A 24979-nucleotide genomic window follows, 5' to 3' on the forward strand; every position below is an offset into this window, starting at 1 on the left:
TCTCTCTTTCCTCACCTGTGGCACTGTCTAGCTCCTCCTCTCACCTGTGGCACTGCCAGCTCTCACTGGTCTCCCCTCCCTCACCTGTGGCACTGCCAGCTCTACCCGCCCTTCTCCTTCCTCACCTGTAGCAGTCCCTGGCTGTCCCCTCCCTCACCTGTAGCAGTCCCTGGCTCTCCCACCCCTCACCTATAGCACTGCCAGCTCTCCCCTCCCTCACCTGTAGCAGTCCCCGGCTCTCCCACCCCTCACCTATAGCACTGCCAGCTCTCCCCTCCCTCACCTGTAGCAGTCCCCGGCTCTCCCACCCCTCACCTATAGCACTGCCAGCTCTCCCCTCCCTCACCTGTAGCAGTCCCCGGCTCTCCCACTCCTCACCTGTGGCAGTCTCCCACTCTCTCCTCCCTCACCTGTGGCACTGTCTAGGTCCACCTTCTCTCACCGGTCTCCCTCACCTGTGGCACTGCCAGCTCTCCCCGCCTTTCCCCTCCGTCACCTGTGGCACTGCCAGCTCTCCCCTCCCTCACCTGTAGCAGTCCCCAGTCTCCCCGCCTCACCTGCCGCCTAGGTGCTGCTGTCCTGCCCGCCGAGACTTGTTGCTCGCGCCGCCCCCAGGTGCCGGCTCATTGGCTGCAGGAGCCGCGGGTTGGAGCTGGAGAGGTGGAGCGGCGGCGGCCAGCGGTGGTTTTGCAGAGGCAGAAAGGTGGGAGAAGCTTTGCGCATCTCCCGGGCATGGCGCGGGGTGACAGCCGGCTCCTCCACACCTCCACTTCAGGGACTATATAACCCATGCGGGGGCCCGGCGAGCGCCTCTCTGCGGTGCAGCTCAGGAAGCGCGCACTCCGCTGCGGGGGAGATGGACGACAAAGTTTCGGAGGGAGCGGAGACCTCCTCCTCATCATCACTTTCTTCCTCGGGCTCCCAGACTCTGTCAGAGGGAGACATGAAGGCGTCTGCCGGGGAGAGCAGCACCGACTGCGACTCCGAGGGTCACCTCTCCCGGGAGGAGGCGGCGAGGAGACGGCGGAGCGGCGGGGAGCAGGACGAGGCTGACGAGGAGGTGAGAGCTGCACCTGTATGCATGGCACCGGCGTATACCGCAGCGCCGTACACACTGCAGCAAGGGAGCTAGCAATCTAACCTCCAGACGGGCAAAGTCTATGAGAATGTGTGTGTGTATATATGTATATGTGTGTTTATAGCATATGGCACCAACATATACCACAGTGCCAGCGCTGCCAAGCTGATTATTTCTCATTTTCTGGACAATTTATCCCCAAATCACCGCCTGCTGATATGTTTTATGGACAAATCGGAAAGCCAAATTAAAATTCCAAAGATGACTGTGTGTGTGTGTGTGTGTGTGTGTGTGTGTGTGTATATATATATATATATATATATGTCATGAACATATCAGCCGCATCAAAGTTATAATAACCTGCTACAAAGTAAATGGCGCATCAGATTTTTTTTCTGGACTCTGAAAAAGTCTACTATTTTATATGGACTGTCTTTGAATTTACGGACGGTTGGCACGGGCGCTGCGCACGATAAGATCGCTGTCCCCAATGGCGCTCGCGATATAATTTTCCTATGTCAGAAGGACACGCTCAGAAGTACGTCTGTGTGTTTGTACATATTCGCAGACACACGTGGATATCCCATAATGACAAGAGCGATAAGCCGGACGTGAGTGAGCGGTTTGTGCTCCTGCCAAGTTAAATATCTCTGCATGGCTGTGAGCGTGTGCCTGGCATTGCAATGCACTCCGTCATACCCAGGGATCCGCACTCACGGACTCCCCGCATACAGGGACTATCTATATAAGGGGCGTTTACAGCGGCGGTTTTTCACGCTGATTTTGTGCGTTGCGAGATACTTAGAAATCACGTGAAAAGTTCCCTTTATTCTCATGTGGGGTGTTATTTTTTTTCTCGCAACAATGCGATATAGAAAAGTTGCTGCACTCCTGTTTTTGGGCAGCGGTTTTCAGGAATCGCCTGTAACTCCCCATGGGGCGCAGTTGTATTTGCGGAGGCACTGCGGATCGTCCGCATCCGTTGACTTCTATTAAGCCCGTCCGCACTGAAATGGAGCATGCAGCGATTTTGTTTTCCGTACCAAGCGGTCCACAAATCAAATCTGCGTGCTTAAATTCAGTTGCGGATGCCAGCGCTTCCCTTTTGGGCACTTTGAATTGCGAATCTTCCGTACGGATTCCGCAAATCAAACCCGCCAGTGGACATTGGGCCTTAGGCTACCTCCACACGGGTGATATCGCACTTGCCAACCTGCGCTTTCACATTGATGCGAGGCGTTTTTCTGACAAATCACTTCTCCCATCACTTCTGTGAAGTAGCGCTCCTCCGGCGCAGCTTTCAGGCGCGTTAGAGGATTGACAAGTGTTTCCCATTGGTTTCAATGGGCAATCTCGCATCGCACTCGTGTGCTCATTGTACGGCGGGCAATGTGTTCCGAGGAACGCGAGAAGTTAGGACATGCCAACGTCGCTTCTGTGTATGACCTCCTTCAAAAGAATTGGGGTTCATTTTAGCGGGTTTCGCAATGCACAAATCTTGCAAGAGTTTCTCGGTCGTGTGAACTAGTTTCACGTGCAAGTTCTGCTCGACTGCGACAAAAGTCCCAGATAGTAAGGTTGCTGCTTGTCCTATTTTTGGATGGCCCTTTAAGAATCGCCCATTATTTCCTGCGGACGGCAAAGATAAAGTGTGATGCAATTTTTTTAAATTTTTATTATTGAAAAAAAACTTAATGCGTGTGAAAAACCACAAATTCAGCGCTGCCGCGCGTTTTCTTGCAGGTTAGAGTGCCATAGCCGTCTTAGTTTCTCGGACTGATATCGCATTGGCTTTGTGAATGCGCCATGATTGTATATTCTAACTCTATGCTTTCCATCCGGACCGTAAAGTTTAGTAGCCATCGGCCCTAGTTGATGGGCTCTCTACCCTGCTGCTCTGTCAGCCTATAGCCCCCACGCTGCGCTGCTCATATACACCGTATGGCGCGGTCGTCCGTTCCAGTCCATATAGCTAACTGCACGCCGTGCCCTATGGCATCTGAAGGTAATGTTATCCTGTGTAATGTGGCAGCACCAGCCGCTCATTAGACTAGATCAAGAGCAAAAATGAGGAATGATTAACTGGTGTAACGAGTCTGGAGTGACGAGCGGCGACGATGATCAGGCTTCCGTGCGGGACGTGCGGCTTGATTTGTGGTGTGTAAGTCCTTCTGACCGCGCTGTAAACCTGAAATAGAATTCTAGCCACTGTGACCCCAGGTGAGAAAGTGTTGTGTGCCATGACTTTGATGAATGCCTTTGTCATGGCGCATAAATGTTCTCAGTGATGGCGGACAGGGTTCGCATCCGTCTGCTCGCATTCTCCAGTACAATATGTGACCTTTCCGAGCAGATGGGGAGAGGAAGAAGAATGGCCACCTATAAAATATTAATCTGGACTCTCAAAATGTTCACTTATAGTTGTGGTTTTTTTTGCAATTATTATTTTATTTATTTATTTATTTTTTAATACTTGATAAGCGACCGTCTTCTCATCTGCACAATACGAGCGCTTATCTTATTTTTGTTATATGTTTGAGGCAGGACTCACACTGGGATATGCGCAAAAAATGCACGCAGTAGGCAGCGCATTTGTGCCATGAAAGAAGCGGTTGTGCGTCAATTTTTGCGCATATAACTGTACTTCATGCGCTTGCGGGACACGGCCGTACCACGATCAAAATGGCTATTTAGTTGTGGATGTGTGTTTCTCACCCCCCCTGACGGCACGCTGCAAGAGACTTTATAGACTCCTATGGGAGCTGTCCATAAAAGGGTGGGGGAGGGAGTTTACCAGCGGCGAGCGCTGCAAAACACTGGCAGGTGCCTCTAGTTGAGGCGTATTTATGTGCAGACTTGCGCAGTGGGCGTTGCGTATTTTTACGCTCATGTGTTTTGCATGACTTGGGAATGCAAAATGTACAGTATTTTTGTTTGTGCCGAAAACATTCCCCTTCATTAAAATGAGGCCCCTGCCAGTGTTTAGCAGCGCTTGCCGCTGGTAAACTCCCTCCCCCACCCTTTTATGGTGTAATGGTTCAATATGTGCTTTCTCTACACAAATACGCAAGAAAATAAACCGTGCAGCATTTTTTCTTTTTTTTTGGGGGGGGGGGGGTGCACGAACAAAATGCACACGCAAAATTTTCATGTGTAATACACCGCAAAAATACATTTGTGAATCCGGCCTTGCTGTCACAGATCTTCCCCGCACAGGATCTATATGGAAAGGTCGCATTAAATTCACCCCCCCCCCCTGTGTATACCTACCCTGAAGGTCTGTTCACATGGCGCAGTTCACTGCAGAATTTTCTGCCTAAAAATCATGTTAAAATCCATGTAGTTTTGGCAATGTTCTGCGTGCGGCCCTGTCAATTGGCATGTCGCTTCTTTATGTGGAAATGCGATTATTTTCTACTACAGAATTCAGCGTGCGGATTCCGGCCATTGGCAGGGCAAATTCCATCCGCGGATCCATGCCGAAAGCTGCATTTTTTGACGCTCTTTTCTCTTTAGACGAAATTCGCTCTAGTAAATTCCATGGCAGACTCCGCCGTGTGAACATACTCTTGGGGTTCTCTGATCATTTAAAGACCCCCGCATACATTACGGAAAAATCTTCCAAACTCATTGACTTAGGCCAACCACCACATATGCACAGGGGCCTCCTAAATCTCCCCTAGCAGATGATGGGAGAAGGACTGGGTACCTTGAACTTTAATGTTAAATCCTTTTGTTCCCACGAGAAGATAAGCCGCCACCAGACTTGTCTGGAAGACTTGCCCTTTTACACGGCACGACTGTTGGACTCTTCACGCCCAACGGGAGTGATAATAATCATTCAGTGGATGGAGGCAGCATGCTGGAGATCATTTCTGGCCACCCACCTACATTTTTGGTAAACAGGCAGTTTAAAGAGGAATGACTGCCCGTTCACATGGGCTGATTGTTTGAGGTTTTTTTTTTTTTTGCATGTTAAACTGAGTAACGCACAACTAGCAAATGAATTATCGTTCTGTGTTCAGTCATTGGCAGTGTTATCTAGTAATAAACTAAGCAATAATCATTCAATGTAAAAGGGCCTTTAAGGCCCATTTACACGTAGTGATGATCACTCAAAATTCATTAAAACAAACAAATTTGAGTGAGAATTGTTGAGTGTGAATGTGAAAAAATCGCTCACTTGTCGTTCACGGTTTGTTAAGCCAACTTTTCAATCGGCTTAAAAAACCTCATTGGCTCGCTGGCTTCTCATCCTGTTTAAGCGCTCCCCGCTCCACATAGGAGGTGAAGCGCTGAGCAAGAATCGGAAGAGAAGCCAAGTCTTTCACTTAAAATGCTCTGCACAAGTGCTGGCGACCTTACTGGTGACATAGGCACTTGTGCAGTTGTTTAAAAAATTGTCGGCCCGAGTAAAAGGGCCTCTAGGGTGCCTTTAAATGAGCAGATGATCAGCGCTTGTTAGCACAGGCAGATTAACAATGAACATGTTGGTAAACACTCGTTCGTTTTGTCTACATGGGCAGATAATTATCTAAAGCATTGTTTCCCAACTCCAGCCCTCAAGGCACTCCAGCAGGTCATGTCTTCAGGATATCCTATAGTAAGTACATCTGTGGCAATGTCTGACAATAATTACATCACCTGTGCAATTGTTTGTCCCTGTATTGTTAGTGTTGCTTGGCTGTTCACAGCCAACTAATATGCATTTCTATGCGTGCTTAAATGAGCCAATTGGCTGACGAATTAATATTTGCTTCTTCATCAGCAGATTGTTAGCTCTTCTGGATCTAGCATATAAATGTTCATGATTAGCCTAGCAGGCTGTGTAAAAGCCCCCGTGAACCACTCTGACTGAACATTCATGCGTTTCCAATGGGCAATCGGGGCATTCTTGTGTATAGCAGGAGTCAGAAGAAATGGCTGTTGACTGAAGGAACATTTGGTTGACAGGGCACCTTAAACCACTAAGGACCAAGCGCAGTAAATATACGGCTCCTGGGCTTAAAACCCCGCCAATAGTAAAAGTATGGCAGGGATTTAAGCCTCCTGTCTCTGCAATCAATTAGAGACAGGACGGGTAGAGAGCTGTAAGAGACAGGACAGGTAGAGAGCTGTAAGAGACAGGACGGGTAGAGAGCTGTAAGAGACAGGACGGGTAGAGAGCAGTAAGAGACAGGACGGGTAGAGAGCAGTAAGAGACAGGACGGGTAGAGAGCAGTAAGAGACAGGACGGGTAGAGAGCAGTAAGAGACAGGACGGGTAGAGAGCAGTAAGAGACAGGACGGGTAGAGAGCAGTAAGAGACAGGACGGGTAGAGAGCAGTAAGAGACAGGACGGGTAGAGAGCAGTAAGAGACAGGACGGGTAGAGAGCAGTAAGAGACAGGACGGGTAGAGAGCAGTAAGAGACAGGACGGGTAGAGAGCAGTAAGAGACAGGACGGGTAGAGAGCAGTAAGAGACAGGACGGGTAGAGAGCAGTAAGAGACAGGACGGGTAGAGAGCAGTAAGAGACAGGACGGGTAGAGAGCAGTAAGAGACAGGACGGGTAGAGAGCAGTAAGAGACAGGACGGGTAGAGAGCAGTAAGAGACAGGACGGGTAGAGAGCAGTAAGAGACAGGACGGGTAGAGAGCAGTAAGAGACAGGACGGGTAGAGAGCAGTAAGAGACAGGACGGGTAGAGAGCAGTAAGAGACAGGACGGGTAGAGAGCAGTAAGAGACAGGACGGGTAGAGAGCAGTAAGAGACAGGACGGGTAGAGAGCAGTAAGAGACAGGACGGGTAGAGAGCAGTAAGAGACAGGACGGGTAGAGAGCAGTAAGAGACAGGACGGGTAGAGAGCAGTAAGAGACAGGACGGGTAGAGAGCAGTAAGAGACAGGACGGGTAGAGAGCAGTAAGAGACAGGACGGGTAGAGAGCAGTAAGAGACAGGACGGGTAGAGAGCAGTAAGAGACAGGACGGGTAGAGAGCAGTAAGAGACAGGACGGGTAGAGAGCAGTAAGAGACAGGACGGGTAGAGAGCAGTAAGAGACAGGACGGGTAGAGAGCTGTAAGAGACAGGACGGGTAGAGAGCTGTAAGAGACAGGACGGGTAGAGAGCTGTAAGAGACAGGACGGGTAGAGAGCTGTAAGAGACAGCTGATAACCCAGAGGAGAAGGCTATTTTAACCCTTTCTGTCGTCTCCTTCCCTGAGTACACAGCGCTCAATGAGCACTGTGTACTAGAAAGTGAAAGGGGAAGTGTAACTACCACTGTGGGAGCCGACGGGTCATGTGACCGCTGGGGTTTTCTGCTACAGCAGAGCTGCATGGTCATACTAGACCTTTACCAGCTCTGCCAGTGACTAATGTCACTACAGGGGTTGTTTTCCCCTGTAACTGGGGCTCCTATGGATGCCCCAGCTATAGTGGAAAAGTGTCAAATAAAAATAAAAAAAAAACGTGAATGTCCCCCAGAGGTCTTATATGATGTCATGGGGGACATAGATATAAAAAACATAATTGCATAAGTAAAACAAAATTACAGAATAAGAAAGAAAATAACCCAAAGCCGACGCCAACCAAAAACGTTGCTATAAACGCCCTGTAGTCCAAAACCATACATATTATATATCAAAGCGTCCGAAACAAAATGAAGAACCCGTTCCCATACTTTATTTTAGCATAAATATACGAATTAAAAAAAACCTATAAATGTTAGAGATGAGCGAGCGTACTCGGCCACGCCCCTTTTTCGCCCCAGCGCCGCGATTTTCGAGTACTTCCGTACTCGGGCGAAAAGATTCGGGGGGCGCCGTGGGTGAGGGGGGGGTTGCAGCGGGGAGTGGGGGGGGAGAGGGAGAGAGAGAGGGCTCCCCCCTGTTCCCCGCTGCTACCCCCCCCTGCGCCGCCACGCCTCCCCCCGCCCCCCGAATCTTTTCACCCGAGTACGGAAGTACTCGAAAATCGCGGTGCTCGATCGAGTAATTACTCGAAACGAGTAGGTTCGCTCATCTCTAATAAATGTTAAAAATATGCGCTCAATGTACTGCTCCCGGCCCGCCTCCTCCCCCTGCAGAAAGGGACGGACACACAGTATATAGGCCGGGCGTGAAAACCCTGCCGATATACGGACAATATACGGACGTTTGAATAAGCCCTGAGAGTGAAGATTGTTAAGTTTGCAGTATTTATTCCACATAATAAACGCTATATAAGAAAAATAAGTAAAATATGCAAGAATTGGGGGGGGGGGGGGGGGGGGGTCGGTAATCCAATCCCTTAAAAAAAACTGAATAAAAAGTGATCAAAAAGCTGCATGTACCTGCAAAACGGTACTAATAAAAACCTACAGATCTCCCCGCAAAAAAACAAGTCACAATCTAGTCAGCCAAAAAAATGGTGACAAAGCAATTTTTTTTTTTTAAAGAAATAATTTGTAAAACCTAAAAATTATACAAATTTGGTATTGCTGCAATCCTACTGAACCTACTGTCCATGTCATCTTTACTGCACCATGTTGTAAAAATTAACACCCTCAAGGCACTTTTTAGTTTTACCCCACTTGAAAATGTAAAAAATAGTTTTTGACTATGTTAAATGGTGCCATTAAAAAAATAGCAGCTCATTCCACAAAAGAACGAGCTCTCATAGGGCTGTGTCGGCAGAAAAATAAGTTATGATTTTTGGAAGATGGGGACAAAAGAACCCAAAAATAAACGTAGAATCTCATTGGCCTTGAAGGGGTTATTCGTCTAGGGGAGCTGACAGGGATTCCAGCTACCCCAGTCTTATGAACTGGAGTAAATGGACATGAGCCATAAGGAGCAGCTGAGCATATGCCTCGGACATGCAGGAAACACTACCATAATCAGGTTCTGACTTCACTTGTGGAGGTCTACCATGTTACAGAAGCCAAACTACCTCTGACCTTGTCAGTTTCCGTCCATGTCACAGGCAGGGAACACAGAAGGAGGCACACCGCTGACATGCTAAAAATACTTTATTAATTTACGTAGAACGATGTTTTGTACGCCAGTCTAAGTTAAAAGTGCCCTAGAGTGAAGTGCGATAAACTGATTAAGAGGCACACATGTCTTAATAAATTTCTCATTTCTGGCCACTCCATGTGCCAGACTGGGAAGTCTGTGCCAGCCATGAGCTGGCATAGCTTTCCACTATAATGTATGCCAGCTTCTGATGCAAATCTGATGGGCTGCACCCCTTTTACTGAGAGTCTTCCATACTCTAATGAGAGAATTATCTGAGCTGCGAGGTTTGCTAAGCGCAAGGCGGACCTCAACACGCAAAGTGACTGCAGCCACCGTTAGATGTACGGCTACTGTTATTCCCTTGATGTCTCATCACCAAACAGGCTCCATATCTTGCTAATTTTTTTTCTTCTCTTCTGGCTTATATTTCTGAAAGATGGCAAATCTGTATGTTTATCCTTTCTGCCCCACTTGTCTTGAACCTTGTTGAGAATTACTGCAGATGTTCTTTATGGTGGTTGAGCTAGGCAGCACTAATGCACTAACATTTAGCTGCATTGACTACCTGGCATCTGCAATGATAAAAGTAGTTGCATCTGTCCTAACAAAAACTCCATGGGACTCACATTCATACATGCCTCTTTGTACCCTCTCTACGTTTGAAGTACACATTCATCTGAAACGGTCATTGACATACTCAGGAGACCTCAAGAGCCCTTCAGATCTGATTAGAGGCTTACGTAATTTGGAATCTGCTTGAACAGCCCTAGATATCCTTTCTCATCTACAGTATGTATACTTTCCTACCCATTCCCTCCATTCTGTTAATGTCCTTAGACTGAGTTACACCGTAGTTCAAACCTCCCACTCAAGTCTTCAAGACTTTTCCTGAACTGCACCAGTTCTCTGGAATGCTCTGTTACGGCAATCAGGTGAATCCCCAACATGCACAGTTCTAAGCATTGCATAAAAGCACATCACTTTAAGGCCTCATGTCCACTTGAAAAATACAATCCGTGCAGAATCTGCCGTGGATTTCCGCGGCGGATTCTGCGTGGATTTGCTTTAAATGGTATTTTTTTGCATGCAGATATCCGCACACATTGCTATCAATATAATAGCAATGTTGCCGATCCGCGGCAGAATGGAGCATGCCACGTTTTTTCTCCCGCGTGTGAAAAACACAATTCTTTTAAAATGCCATCTGCGGGTGCAAAAATCTATTTAATGGACCGCGGATGGCCAATGATTCCCTATGGACAAAATCCGCTGCGGATTCCGTGGCGGAAATCCGCAATCCCATTTAGCTAGTGGACATGAGGCCTAAAGGGAACCTGTCGTCACCCTTGAGTCCCATAAACTGTTAGGCCTCATGTCCACTAGCTAAATGAAATTGCGGAATCCACAGCGGATTTTGCCCATAGGGAATCATTGGCCATCCGCGGTCCATTAAATTGATTTTTGCAGCCGCGGATGGCATTTTAAAAGAATTGCGTTTTTCATGCGCGGGAGAAAAAACGCGGCATGTTCCATTCTGCCACAGATTCCGCGCGGATTGGCAACATTGCTATCACATTGATAGCAATGTGTGCGGATATCTGCATGCAAAAAAAATACCATTTAAAGCAAATCCGCGCGGAATCCGGCAGATTCTGCGCAAATTGTATTTTTCTAATGGACATGAGGCCCTATGGGGCTCATAAGTCAGGGAATAGGATGTCCAAGGAGTGTTGTTCCGTACTCACCAGGCACCCTGTTACTGCGCTGTGTCCCTCGGAGGTCTCATAGACACTTCCCCTAATATAACTCTTCCTCGTTCATCCCTGTCATTCCATATGTACGTATGTAAATATTGTCTGGTGACCGTCTCATAGTACCATATAAGATAGTTGGACAACTGTACAGAATACATAGACTTTAATAAGCAATGCAAAAATAGGACGTGTTTTTTATTTTTTTCGTTTTTTTTTTATGCAAACGATCGGTTCGTGGACAGAAACGCTCATCTAAATACACCAATACAAACCAGTGGTGTTGTACGCTGTCCGTCAATAATATGCCTGTGTGAATGGGCCCTTATATGTGGTGTCTGTCTTGTATGTCCCCGGGGATTTAGAAAGTGCTGTGGAATATGTTACCACTCTGTACAGATTAATACTATTATTCATTGATTTCAAAGGCAAGATTTGCCGGGACATCTCTGAAACATTTCCAAACCTAGAAAAAAAAAATGGTGCGAACCACAATAACGTACAGTTTGCAATAAAAATTAAAGTTTATTAGGTATACAAACATCATAAAAAGGTGGCATGAACATAAAGGAAATGCGAAAACCTCCGGGGTCATCCCTGCACAGGCTACATAATATTCAATATAAAAATTAACACTGTGAAAAGTCAAATGTGACGCTCTATTAACACACAGTGCTGCTGGTCAATAGAACTGCAGAGTGCAGCGTACATATAAATCACATGACCGGATTCGCCATCGTGACGTTTGTGGGACTCTGTAGCTATAGGGCCCAATTTTCAAGTTTAATATGGCGTGTCAGAAGGTGAAAAAGTCAAAAATGCCGGTAATAAAGAGCAATGAAATGTCTGCTAGGTCCTTTGTCTGCATTCAGATTCTACTCTTTGTTCTGTACGTGAACCTACTGTTGTAATAACCATCTAAGGCCGGCTACACATGGGTATATTTGCGCGTTCAATGGGTTTGTTCGCGTTTTCGTATTTTGCAAAAATAAAAAATTTAACTTTTTCTAGTTTTCTGTATTTTTGCACACCAAAGGTCCCCAAAAATGGGGAGAAGTGATAGAGTACAATACGCTGATACGCATTCGGAAAAGCCTCAAGCGTGCAAATACGTTGTGCCAACAATTGCGCATAGGCTGCTGTGAAGCCGGCTCAAGGCTCAAATAAACCCATTCTAATAATCTTCACAGATAAATGCTGCTGACAGGCAAATTTGTGCAAGAAATAAAACTGATTAGCCTTGATGGAAATAGATCATCCACAATATTCGCCATTTTATTAATGCAAATATTATGAAGCCCTTCCCGTAAATGAACTTGTGTCTTTTGATTAGTGACCCGTCCATCAGCAGGACACCGAGCGAACGCGATGTTGGAGTTGGTTTATTTTGGCCCTTATTTCTTCATGTTCTGATGTCTGCCTTCATTTCTGGAAAGTGAAATATCCTCATATTGCCAATGATGATTTCACGGCTGGTGATTGCCTCACCTCAGAAATCTGCTCTTCCCATGTTCAGTAAATGAAGCTTCTAATTTGTAAGAACATCCAGAATATAAGTAGATCTGACTTTCTCAGCTCGAACCAAACTGAAAATTGGCTTTTTCTGGGTCGCCCCACTTGAACCTGATCTTCCTGAGCTTCTTTTTGTTGGGTCCTGAAATTGAGAAATATGTGGGTATTGCAATGTTAACCATAGCAAATATTACTTTCGGGGTATGAAAATTTTTCTCCTTACTTGGGAATATATAACGTAGATGCCATGGGTTGAGGTATGGTGGCGCAGGATTCGGGATGCGATGCAACAGATGGAGTAACCAGAATGTACAATATTTAAGAATACAGAAATAATAAAAAACGATGAAGCTAAAAGTTCTGTTGCTTGACCATTATATTATGAGTACCTACTGCTAGCTAAAAGTTGGGATAGTAATACCTTGTGAGCAATATGTAGTAACACTAATACCTTGCAAGTAATAGCAATAGCACTTGATTAACACACTCCTCTCCTGCTCCTTCTTATCAGCTTACAAAAAGTGCCGAAAAGAAGAGATCATCAGTCCTGCACACTAACAGATCTCCTACTATGACTTGGGAAACTAATGTCGAGCACCTAACAGCCGTCCCAACAAGTATTGCCCATGGAAAAAGTACTCTAAGGCCCCTTTTACACGGGACAAGAAGTTGATGTCCTCACCAGTTCGTTTGCGTTTGTGCAGCCTGTTTAGTCTATGGGGAGAGAAAGTCTCCTCTATCGGGAGAGAAAACTGCAGCGGAATACCAGCGGCCGAACTGTGGCAAAATGCCGCGGGTTTTGAAGCTGTGCTTATCCCGTGGAAAACTTGTGGTTGTTCGATGCGGCCAAACCGCGAGATTTCCACAGAATCTCCGTCTCGTGGAACCCAGCCTTATAAAGTGCACGATTCTCTAGTCGACACTAGTTCAAATTCCTATGTAAAACACTGAACCATCGTTGTTGTAACTGCACAAGCTGGCGCTGAGTCTCTTTCGTCGCTCAGTCGTTTGCCCACATTTAAACTGAACGATTATCACTCAGTTTCTCTCGTTTGAGCGACTTTCTGAAGATAATCGTCCCATCTCAGTGGGGCATTAGACTGCAGTTTCTATACACGGTGATATGCAGAAGCTGCAGAAGGTAGACAATGCAATGTTTTTAATTAAACCCTATTGTGAAAATGATTGTTGGCCAAAAATACACATATTTAAGTAAAAAAAATTAATAAAATGCCCACCAAAAGTGCTTAAGTTCCCTATAAACCCCTTTTAAATCAAACTGAGATGCAACAATGCTGATTAGAAGTGAGCTAAACTATTCTAGAGCTGTTTCTCTAGCATGTATGTAGGCTTCAGTACTTAATACATATCCCTATTTCAGCTTTTATTGTCTTATACAAGGAATTTATGGCTCTGTAATAGGAAAGTTGCCCGTTGGCATAGCTGAGAAGTGCCCAAATGTTGTACTGCCATAATACTGCCAGTCACTTATTTAAGCTTTCCAGATGGTGATGGTGCAGGATACAGTATTGCAGCTGGGTGCCTGTGACAGCCTTGTCATAACCACACTTCATGGCGTATGTTATTGATACTTTTTGTCACATGAAGATACAATGGTATGCAATGCAAAGAAATGTGTCCCCATAGAACTAAATTGATACATTTGGTATCATGGTTACTTCTGCCTACATGTAACTGAACCAGAATATAAGGAGTTGGATTTGGAACAACTGCTGTTCCTAATGTAATTCCGAGAAGCTTTTCTTCTTGTTTCCTTCCTGTGTTCCTTCTGATTAGTAACATAAACAATCACTTGTAACGTGTTCACATTGTGCAGTCTGCTAATCACTAGCCTCCCCCATCACAGGCTGAACGCTTCATGTATTGGGAGAGCTGCATTGTACGTGTAATAAATAAAACGAGACAGGTCCATTATCTTAGTAATCTTTGTATGCTAATAGCAGTCCTGTAGAAGACATTGTGCTGGGGTTTTTACCTGTGATGAGCATTGGTCTTTATGACAAGCCAAGAGCCTGATCCATCACAGATGCCACAAGCGGGGTAGGCGACTATATGAAGATTGATAAATGGCAGAGGACTGTTGTAGATCTAATTTACACTCCATGGATTGGCACTAGTATGCATCTGCTATTTTGTGTCATGCCCATTAAATGGCTTAAAGGGGTTGTCCGGAACCTGTGAATTCAATGGGAGCCGTGAATGTGCTACTAAACCAGACTGCTGCAATACAGACAGCGCTGTTGGCTATTGCTTCCAGCTTTGTCCGTACTGATAGTGGTGGCGGGAGGACCCCGAGTGATCGCCTAATGATGACCAATCCCGAAGATGATGTTTTAAAAAAAAAAAAAAAGTTTGGAAATTTTTAAGGGACACTTACAAATTGTGAACCTGCATAGACAAAGAGGGGCCTCATGTGGAACAGAGTGTTAAGGCAGCAGTATGCAATCCAAAGCTCTCGCTCATGACCTGAAGGTTGTAGATTCAATTCCGGTATGGTTCAGGCCGCCAGCTCAGCGTTGACTCAGCCCTCCATCCTCCCGAGGCCGGCAAAATGAGTGCCCTGCTTGGTGGGGGTAATAAACTACCTGAAAGCTCTGCCGAATAATTTGGCCAACAAAGTAGAGCGACTGGCCCACATTCATCAACGGTGATATATTTTTAGCTGTTGTCTAAACCTCATTTAGTTTACTGCTTTAGGCCGTGCTTACACGACCGGATTTGAATTGCGGACTTCGCAATCGGCCCCACACGGACGATCCGTGGTAAAATGCAGGCATTGAAAGGCATGCATTATCGATTTTTCTTCTTTCACACTTGTGGGTATGAATTGCGTATTCCTGGAGTAGAAGAAAAATCGAAGCATGATATATTTTACTGCAGAATCCAGGCAGACTGCCTCCATTGATGTCAATAGAAGCGTGCGACCTGCAGCCCATACGCAATTAACGTTGTAATTGTTAAGCGACAGCGCAGGAAACGCAAACAACAAAAAGCTGTACTGCGTATGACCACCTGCATGCCTCCACAGTCATATGGAATAGAGTTATGTGCCGTACGCAGGGTCACTGGCTGGGCTCACAGCCGGCATCCACTGTGGGCCTTCTGCATGCAGAATCTGATCTGCTCCTGTGAGTTGGCCTCATGTTGCAACAAACCTTTCACTACATTTTGCCCCATTTGTGAAATCTATCACAACATACTGGACTTCATTACCATTAATTTTCACACTATGGTATCTAAAAGTATGGCACGTTTTCTACACTGGGGTCTGTGTGGTGTGGACAATGGGGGATGCACCCAGGAAATCTATGTGACGGATTCTTAACTCAGACCTTTAGGACATGCCCACAGAGTATGCCATAAGTGACTGATTCAGGGACAGCGTCTGTGTGAAATACAGGACACTTTTCATAACCCATCTGCTGCATTCAGGTCTAGAATGAATGGAGAACTTGCCCCATTCACTACACAAATGTGGGTCCTCCTCAGGTACCCATATCAGGTATTAGTGTATCTTGACGCCACCACAAGTGTGGGTGGTGTCAAGATACTAGGCGCTTGATCGGGGGGGGGGGGGGGGGGGTTGACGCCCCCTGTTCCTGGTAGGCTATTACTCACCCTCACAGCAGATCCTGGAAGTAAGCGTGTGTGCTGTGGGCCCCGCTGTGACAGTAGGCGGCAGCGGCCTCCACCCAGCACTGCTGCATCGGCGGCAGTATCCCGCTGGTGCAGGACTTCCTCAGAGTCTTCCTAGCTGCACTGTACCCGGCGGCGCTTGCAGCCTCCTGGCAGCAGCGCTACAGTGATAGTGGGCAGCGCTGCATCGGCGGTGGCTACTTCGTAATGCGAGTGTTCCCGGTGGTACTGCACCCAGCGGCGTCTGTGTCAGCGGCCTACCGGTTGCAGCACTACAGTGACAGTAGCCAGCGCTGCTCCGGCGGCAGTGTCCCCGGCGGCTTCTCCCTGCCACTCTTGCCGATGTGACTGTCTACGGCGGCAAGGGCCTCAAGACTGCACTGACTCTGCCCTCCCCTTACCGGGGCTTGTGTGGCAGTCCCCGCCAGCTGAAGTTTACACATAATGGCCTCCGCTCCCTTGTAGTGTATGGTAAGGAGGAAGCACTGAGCCACTGGTGTGCACATTTAACCTGTGAACAGCGGCGGTGGATGCAGTTGTTAGTGTATGTTCTATGCCTAGCATGTACTATACACTGTGCTGTTAGGACCTTGGAAAACTAGCCAATCAGGAGCTAGGGGTGTGACAGAGCCTTGCCTGCATACAAGTGCTGTCAAACCCCTACCTTCCTGGTGGCGTCAAGATACACGAATACCCCCATATCAGACCTTGATTGCATAGTGCATAAATGTCATGGCTGTCTGGGTTCAGAAGAAACCTTGAACCTTGATGGCCTCGCCTGCAGATAGGCCATTGCTGTTTGATCTGTTTGGTCTCATAACCACAAGAGCACAGTGACCCCTCCGAAGGTCTGGACGTGATGGCAATGATCAACTAAATGATCCTAAAGATAGTCCACCAATGTTAAAGCCCTTTATTAATGCAGATGAGCTTGGTAACAAACCCCAGATATGTCCTTGTAATGTTTTGTTTTTCCAAAATACATTTTCTTCCCTGCAACGTCCCTGAAGAGGAATGTGCTTTGCTTCCTCCCGCTGGAATTCATTCTTGTTTTGGGAAAGGGAAAATATGGATAGACGTATGAATCTTCTATGTGGCTTTATAAATAACTTAGTGAACCAAGGGAATTATGGAGTTCTGCTTAATTCATGACTAAAGAAAATCTCTCACCGAGGACAGCATAAGGCTGCCTGTCCACGGGCGCTGCGAAATCCTGCGGTGGAGCTCCGCCGCAGGAGCCGGCAGATGGATCTCCGCGGTGAGCCTATCGCAGCAATTCGCAGCATGCTGCAACGTGCCGCCCGTGAGCGGAGAAACGCTATGATTCTCCGCTCGTGGACAGAGGGGCTGCGCTTTCCATAGCAACGCTATGGAAAGCATGTACTGCGTTCCCCACGGCCAGATTATCACCGTGGGGAACACAATGCAAAAGCTCCCATGGACAGGCAGCCTTAGGTAGTGACGGGCACCCTGATGGCAGTGATACGTCTGTCTTATGTATCGGTTAAGCCATTTGTCAGAAGCTTACTTCTCATCAATAGCAGTGCATACAGGAAGTAGTCCTCCATATTCTTGTACTTCAGGCTACCTCCACCCACTAGTTACTGATGCACAGTAATGGGCAGACAGCTATCAATCAGTGGCTGGAGGGCAAGGTGGACGGGACTATCCTGCAAATCATAACTATTGAGGACTACTTCCTGTGATCCTCTGGCTGTTACTGATAAAATGCACATTACTTAAAAACTTCTTCACAGATACATTAAACAGACACATCATTGCAATCAGCATGCCCGTCAGCACCTTATGCTGCCCTCGGAGAGGTAGTGACAGATTCTCTTAAGGCATCTGTTGTTCCATTTGTTTTTTAGAGTAAATTAACTTTTTATGTGATAGAAAAAAAAAACGGATCAGTCCAGGCATTGGTTACAATAAAGATGACGGATAGTCCTGTTTTAGATGCCGTAGGATTTTGCCAGTAATGAAGTAGTAATGGCCTTTTATTTGTTGTCAAGGTAACCTTGTAAACTACGGTTTCCCATGATGAATTGTCAGGACAAGTGTGCGCACTCACGTAAGTGAAGCGGAGGTTTTCATTGCTGTATATTGCAGTATTTAGGCGTACCTTATAGGCTGCAGTAGCATGTAATACTGTTAGCATGTGCATTGCAAGCAGTGTGATGTTATTACAGTCCACCTGCCTGCACACCGGATGCCTCTTTTAATAAACCATCCATTATGGTCTTGGCTCTAGCTGTCAATAAGAAATGCTTTTGTTCGACTTGAATGGAAGCTATATTACTGTATCTCTCTGTATTAAAAATGTGATCTTTTGCTGGAAAACCAGCAATTAGAAGCAGCCAGACTGTCCTCCCTTGGGCTCCTGTTACGGAAGTCAGAAAGCTGATATTTATGAGTTTCTCTGGAAGGTTGCTGAATTGGCATTATATGAGCCGTTTGAAATCCTGGATTGTTTGATCTAACATGAGTTAAATGTATAGAGCGAACATCCCTAATGCAAAATCCTAAGTGCGAGATGAAATGATGTCTTGCATGTGGATTTGTGCAGCTATAATCCTAGGCAAATGCCTCTCGTCATCAAAAGGTAATACTACAGCTGTCTTTCGTGTATTAGATTGTACAGCATCTTTCCACGTGGACCACCACGATTTTCAGGGATGTACTGAAAAAATTAAGGACTAGAATATTTATTTATTTTCATAGAAAACGGTATCACGAGGAATAACGTGTAGCTCCTGGGCCCCAAATACAAATCTGTAAGGGTATATGAGCACGCATGGTGTTACTTTTCCGCAAGTACGCTACTGGTTAAGAGTTTTAGAACGCCACAGTTTTTCCAGTTGCTTTTGACATTAACACAGTTGAAGTCTAGCAAATAACAATAAATGGTCCAAAGGTTTAAACGTTGAAATTATGACATTTTAACCTGAAACGTAACAATCTGAATTGATGATTTTAACCAAAGGGCTTTTTTCAGAGAACACATCAAGGTTTGCAGCACAGAAAGCAGATTATGGTTTGAAATTGGATGCAAATTATTCTTACAGGTGTCTCAACTTTTGTAGATTGCTTCCAAACCCTCTGATTCTATATAACCAGTGATGGCATAGACTGCATTACACCGTCCTCTAGGGCAGAATTTGGACGGTTTTGCTCTTCAGGACAGAACACATTGATACCATAATGGCAAGAAAAAGGCAGTTAGCCAAAGAAGACGGACAATTCTAACGCTAAGGCTGAATCCCCACAGACTGCTTGTCAGGCACCCGCCGCGATTTCCGCAGCAATGTCTGTCCATGGACATGCTGTGTAAAATGATTCTCCCCTGCCCATGAGCTGGAATTGACTATGATTTTTCCGGTTGTGGGAGGAGAATCGCAGCATGTTCTCATTTGTGTGGCAAAACACATGGATGGCTTCCATTGCAGTCAATGGAAGCCGTCCGTCCCATCATACTCCATGCTGTGGGCACAGTGGAAGTATCGTGGGAATCTGTATAATACCCCAGGGCTGGCGCGTCACATGATGCACTGCGCATGCTTGTCGGCCGGCACTCACGGCGGATCCGGACAGATGAGTATGGGGTCTTTGGGGGGCGCCGGGCCTGATTCCACTACAAGATTTCGCAGGCGAAATCTAACCTGACCTGACCATGGGCATGAGGCCTTAAGGGCTTGTTCCTACATGCATTTCCTATGTAGCATATTATACGTGTGTAATACACAGTAAATAGAACCCATTGCTTTTAATGGGTTCATTCACAAGTGTTTTTTTTTTTTTCACGTGATATGTGATCACATGACAAAATACGTGACGTGACCAAAGTTGTTTGCATTTGTGCACTGCAAGAGCCCATTGAAATCAATGGGCTTGCATAAATTATGCACAATGTAGGCAGAAACCTACGTATTTTCTGTGCATTTTTTTATGTACAATTGTGGGGCATTTGCACACACAAATACACGTAGGAGCTGGTGAAAGCGCCTTTCGGTCACACAAACATGTGGTAAGCCTGGCCTTAGAAGTGTAGGTCTGTCTTACAGAGAAATTGCCAAGAAAGGCAAGGTGGCAGTCAGTCAGTACAGTTTCCTATATCATCAAAAGGCACTTGGAAACTCTGGTAGACAAAAGGCCACTATAAAATCAGATAACCGGTTTTTGAGAGCCAACAGTTTGTGTGATCAGCGCCTCACAGCATAAAATCTTCAAGCACGGCCTAATGCAGCAAAAAAAAAAGTTTCGGCTATGAAGAGAAGTCTGCAGGTTTGTCAGGTAGAGTGTCCGTAAGGAAAAAACAAAACTGGGCCAAGCAGTACCTTCAGTGCAATACTGAAGAGTGGAAGAAGGTTTTGCTGACCTCTTTGGTACATCAGGGTATTTGTATGCATCAAATAGGTGAATATGTCAAACAAGGAGGAGGAAATGTAATGTCTTGGGGCTCTTTTGCTGGATCCAGAGTTGGCAACTTGTACAGGATGACTGGCACACTGGACAAAAAGGCTACCACAGTATTCTGATAGACCATACAATATCCCATGGTGTACACCTAGTTAGTCAGAGGTTCATATTACATCAAGACATACTTCTAGGTTATGTCAAAACTACTTGCGAACTACTTAAGAAGACAAGGAGGAGGCAGTAGGCTTAAGGCTGCATGCACACGGGTGGGTCAGATTCCGCACGCGGAATCCAGTCCTGACAGCAGCGGCGTTCGTGCGTACCTGCTTTCTTTTTCTCTCCTCTGTACTGTGGATGGTCTGCATGGCTCGCTCTCAGACATGCGCGGTATGGCTTTTTTTTTTTTCTCCTGGAATGTCCATTGCAGAATGGCTACTGATCGGACTGCTTCCATTGACTTCAATGGAAGCCATCTGCGCAAAAATAAAGCATGCTGCGTTTTAAATTTTTCTCCCCTTTTTAAATCCGCAAGCGAAAACCACGATATTTGCTGTGGAATCCGGAGTCGGATGCCTGCTCCGGATTCCACAATGCAAATCCGCCTGTGTGCATGAGGCCTTTAAAGAATAGAATGGCCTGTGCAGTCTCCAGTCTTAAACTATATCCAGCTTGTTTGGATGAACTGGACCGAAGGATGAAAGCACAGCAATCTAAAAATGCATCACATTTTTGGGAATATCTGCACCAATGTTGGGAAGCCATTTCGAAACCATATCTGAATGCAGTTACAGAAAGAAGGCCTGGATTGTGCTACGCTCAATGTACGCGGCCGGATTTGCATTGCGGATTCTGCAGCAAATATCGGCCATAGCATGCAATATGAAAGCGGGTTTCCATGCCCAAGAGCGGAAATCGATTTGCAACTTTTCCATTCGTGGGGGTAAAAATGCAGCATGCTCTATTTTGAGCCGGATTTTGTGCAGACCGCTTCCACTGAAATCAATGGAAGCCGTCCATCCCGCAGCCCTTTGCAATCATCATTGCGGAAAGGCCACAGGATCTGTGTCATCGCCTAGTGACAGCGTGGTCACATCTGTACTTCGCATGTGCGCCGGCCGGCACATCCGTAGCACAGACTAAAACATTCCAGACAGGTACGCAGGGGTCACAGGCCGGGCACCAGGTCAGATTCCGCTAAAGGATCCCGCATGCGGAATCAGAACTGGTCAGGTGCATGTGGCCTAAAGCTCTTAGATCAGCTAGAGGTCGCAAATCTGTAGGTTTTTGTTATACGCTTTCATTTCAAAGTACATTTGAGATGCTCTAAAACTTTTGACCGGTAGTGTTAAGTCCCGCTGAAATCTGCACATGATTTTGTGTATCCTACTGCAGATTGAGCCATAGCTTGCACTCATTGCATTACAATGAAGGACATCTGCAGTAGAGCGCATTCTACGGATTTGAAAATCTGCAGCAGATTGGGTTTTGTAAAATCGTATTTGCTAATATTGCTCTGTACGTTTGGTGCACAATCTTGATGCACGCTCTGCAATGCAGGCCAAATTCTTCAACAAATCAGCAGGGTGTGAACACACCGTAAGTGGGCCTTTCACTTAGGCCCCCTGTCCACGGCAGTATATTCGCCGGCCGACGCCTCCCGTAGCATTGCTATGGAAAGCGTCGGCACCTGTCCACGAGCGGAGAACCATTGCGATTCTCAGCTCGCGGCAGGTAACTTGCAGCATGCTGCGAATTGCCTCGATTCTCCGTGGTCAGCCTATCTATTAGATAGGGCTGACCAGCGGAAATTTGGCCGCGGCAGAGCTTCGCTGCGGGATACCGCATCGCCCGTGAACAGACTGCCTTAGGCCCCCAAATTGCGGCAGAAATGTCAATTCCCGGCTGCTGACTCTGCTCTACACATGCGCCGGCTGGCTGGCAGCCGGCACATCAAAGAGTCGGAGCCGCGGGAGAGGTGCGCACCACTCTGGTCCCTGCAGGGGCTCGGGTCGCGTCCTGCTGCGAGAATTCTCGCAGCGTGATCTGATCCGGCCGTCTGCAGGCGGCCTTATGTGTCACTTATAATCCTGCTGGTTTCTTCTGTAGTAAAGGCTTTTGGGCAGCAGGGCACAAGTAAAACTGCTCTCTGCACCCCTTATAGCAACGCCTCTGGTGGTCAGGGCTTTTATCATTTTATGGAACATCAGTATCTGATCCTCTGCTAAAGTTGGGAGTACCTGTATTAGATGGAACACAGACACTCTTGGAGGTGTGCTGTGCTTTTTCATCCATCGCTCTAAGCGTGGGCCTTTGGTCATTGACCTTGCTTCAATGGCAACTAGGTGGAGTTCGGCTTTTATTGTCTAAACTGCATTGGAAAATGACTCTGATGGCTATGGACAACAAGGCCACTTGTCAGTGGTGCTTGCTAAGATTTTGTTCCATCTTGTGGACCTTCGCTACGAGGAGGGGGGGGGGGGGTTATTTGCTCATGGTTGCATTTTCCACTTTGATTAATATAGATGATAATGGCACCGAACCTTTACAAGGAAAGTGAAGTAATTCTCTGTATATATACATTGCATATCTTGTTTGTTTTGATGTGACACTCATGGATTCTGTGTTATTTTGTTATCTGTTTTCTATGCATGATGCAGAAGTGTTTCTTGTAGCATTTGAAAGCCTCTTTATAAGGTGCTGGTAATGTATGTTCACACAGCAGTTTTTTTTCCCCAGTGATTTAACATGGAATCTGTGCCGACTGCATGGCAAATCTGCATCCCATTACTTTAAATGGGAATCCACGCTATAGTCTATATGGCAATTTAAAAAAAATGTATTTTATTTTTTTGTTATAGATTTTCAAATCTGCTTGCAGGAAAAAGCGACATTTCACATCTTGATGCAGATTCCACGCCGTATCTGCTTTGGCAGTTCCACATGCAGATTCGCTGCCATACATTTACGTAGCTGTTGCAGAAATGTGCAGCTCCTACTTGGATTTCTATCACAGGTTTTGGAGGCAAAATCCATGTCTGATCCTGCCGTGTGAACCTACCCTATGGTTACTTATTATCTCATAAGGCTGAGCTCACAGCACTGCTCTCTGCTACCTTTGTTTTGGCTCCGTACTAGGAGCCAAATAATGGAAAAACTGGAAGTCCTAGATCAAGATACCACAGGATGGACCCCAATTACTAGACTGCAGTCCATCTAGCATACCCTCCAGTGTTTGCAGTGACAATATAGTGCAGCATGTTGCACAACTTTGTCTAGTATTTCATGCTGGATCTGAACCAGAGGCTCTGCAGAGAGCCATAGAGATAACTTGACTGTTAGTGGAACGACAACTGTCTTGCATAAGTTCCTCATTCATACAACTGTTAAAGGGGTTGTCCAGAGAAACAAAATCCTTACTCAGGCTTGGTGTCAAAATGTCCTCCACTTCTGGTCCACTACTGACACGGCTTATGTGATGGGAACTTTCTGTGTGCCTGTCGCAGGTTTGCAGGGGGCTGGCTATTCTCATTTTAATAGCTTATTCAGACCCTCCTTATCTGTTTCTGCATTGACTATGGCAGAGAAGGGGCTGGCTTAGTGGAACAGTTGGCCCCCTGCAATGACATGACGGATGTGACTAGTCCATACCACATGACCCGGTGTTAGAATCTGGCAGGAAATGGAGACTTTGACACCGCAGGTCCAGGTAATAATTTCATACTCCAGGACAACACTTTTCACGTTTGACTTAATGGGCATTAAACTTCTGAAGAAGACAGCGGGTGATAAGTGGCTGATAAAAGCTTATATGCCACTTATCTGGGGTGCTTAGGAAAGTAAAACTTCAGCCTGTTCTATCCCTGTTCACCCAATGTCAGGCTGAATCCATTAGATGATTGATGGATCCTATCGAAAAAAGTGGGATCTCCCAACAATTCTCTAATATGGCCAATATAAGCTATGGGCATCCTGTTGTCTTTTACAGTAGTTACAGGCTATTGATGCCATCTGAAATCCCAGGCTGACTAATTTCAAAGGAAGTGGCTGCCAGACTAGTTTGTTTTTTATTGGCGGCTGATGCTTTGACCTCCGGGGGTGACAAATTACTGTAGACTTACAGAACCCAATAGACCATTTCAGAAGCCAACTGAACTATTAGATCACCCGTTTTCACCAGCAGTAGGTTTCTAGGTGCCTTGGTTGTCTGGCGTCTGGAACTTGTCAAATCCTGTTTAACTTCATATATAAACCATAGGAGTTATTAGCAGCCAGCAAACTAAGTAGGTATTGCTTGACACAATTATATTACATTAATTAACCTCTTAAGCTTCCTACTTGCTGAATGTACAATATACCTTAATTAAAAGAAGAAAGCCGGCGTATGTGTCTGGTGAGTCATTCTAAGTGCTTCATACAGTAATACAAACTTATCAGCAGAAGTAAAACATGCCTAAGTGCGATAGTTAATAAATAGGGCTTGTTCCTGAAATAGGCTTTTGTAGGGAAGGCTTAGGCATAATAATGGCGAACATGTTTTTAAACTGGGTCTTTTATTATTAAGTGAATGGTTTTCGTTCTGCATGGGTAAA

At 46.1% G+C, this 24979-nt stretch overlaps 1 protein-coding gene across 2 annotated transcripts in view; it reads left to right on the forward strand.

The window, feature by feature from the left end:
- The first annotated feature begins 714 nt into the window (after window positions 1-714).
- Window positions 715-24979, forward strand: part of MAST4 (microtubule associated serine/threonine kinase family member 4) — a 513577-nt gene continuing 489312 nt past the window's right edge. For both annotated transcript variants that reach the window (XM_066602813.1, XM_066602814.1), the window contains exon 1: window positions 715-1060. In XM_066602813.1, the coding sequence (XP_066458910.1) occupies window positions 857-1060 (204 nt within the window). In that variant the 5' untranslated portion in view covers window positions 715-856. The remainder of the gene's footprint in view (window positions 1061-24979) is intronic.

This window comes from Eleutherodactylus coqui, chromosome 5, assembly GCF_035609145.1.
Source record: "Eleutherodactylus coqui strain aEleCoq1 chromosome 5, aEleCoq1.hap1, whole genome shotgun sequence".
NCBI lineage: Eukaryota > Metazoa > Chordata > Amphibia > Anura > Eleutherodactylidae > Eleutherodactylus > Eleutherodactylus coqui.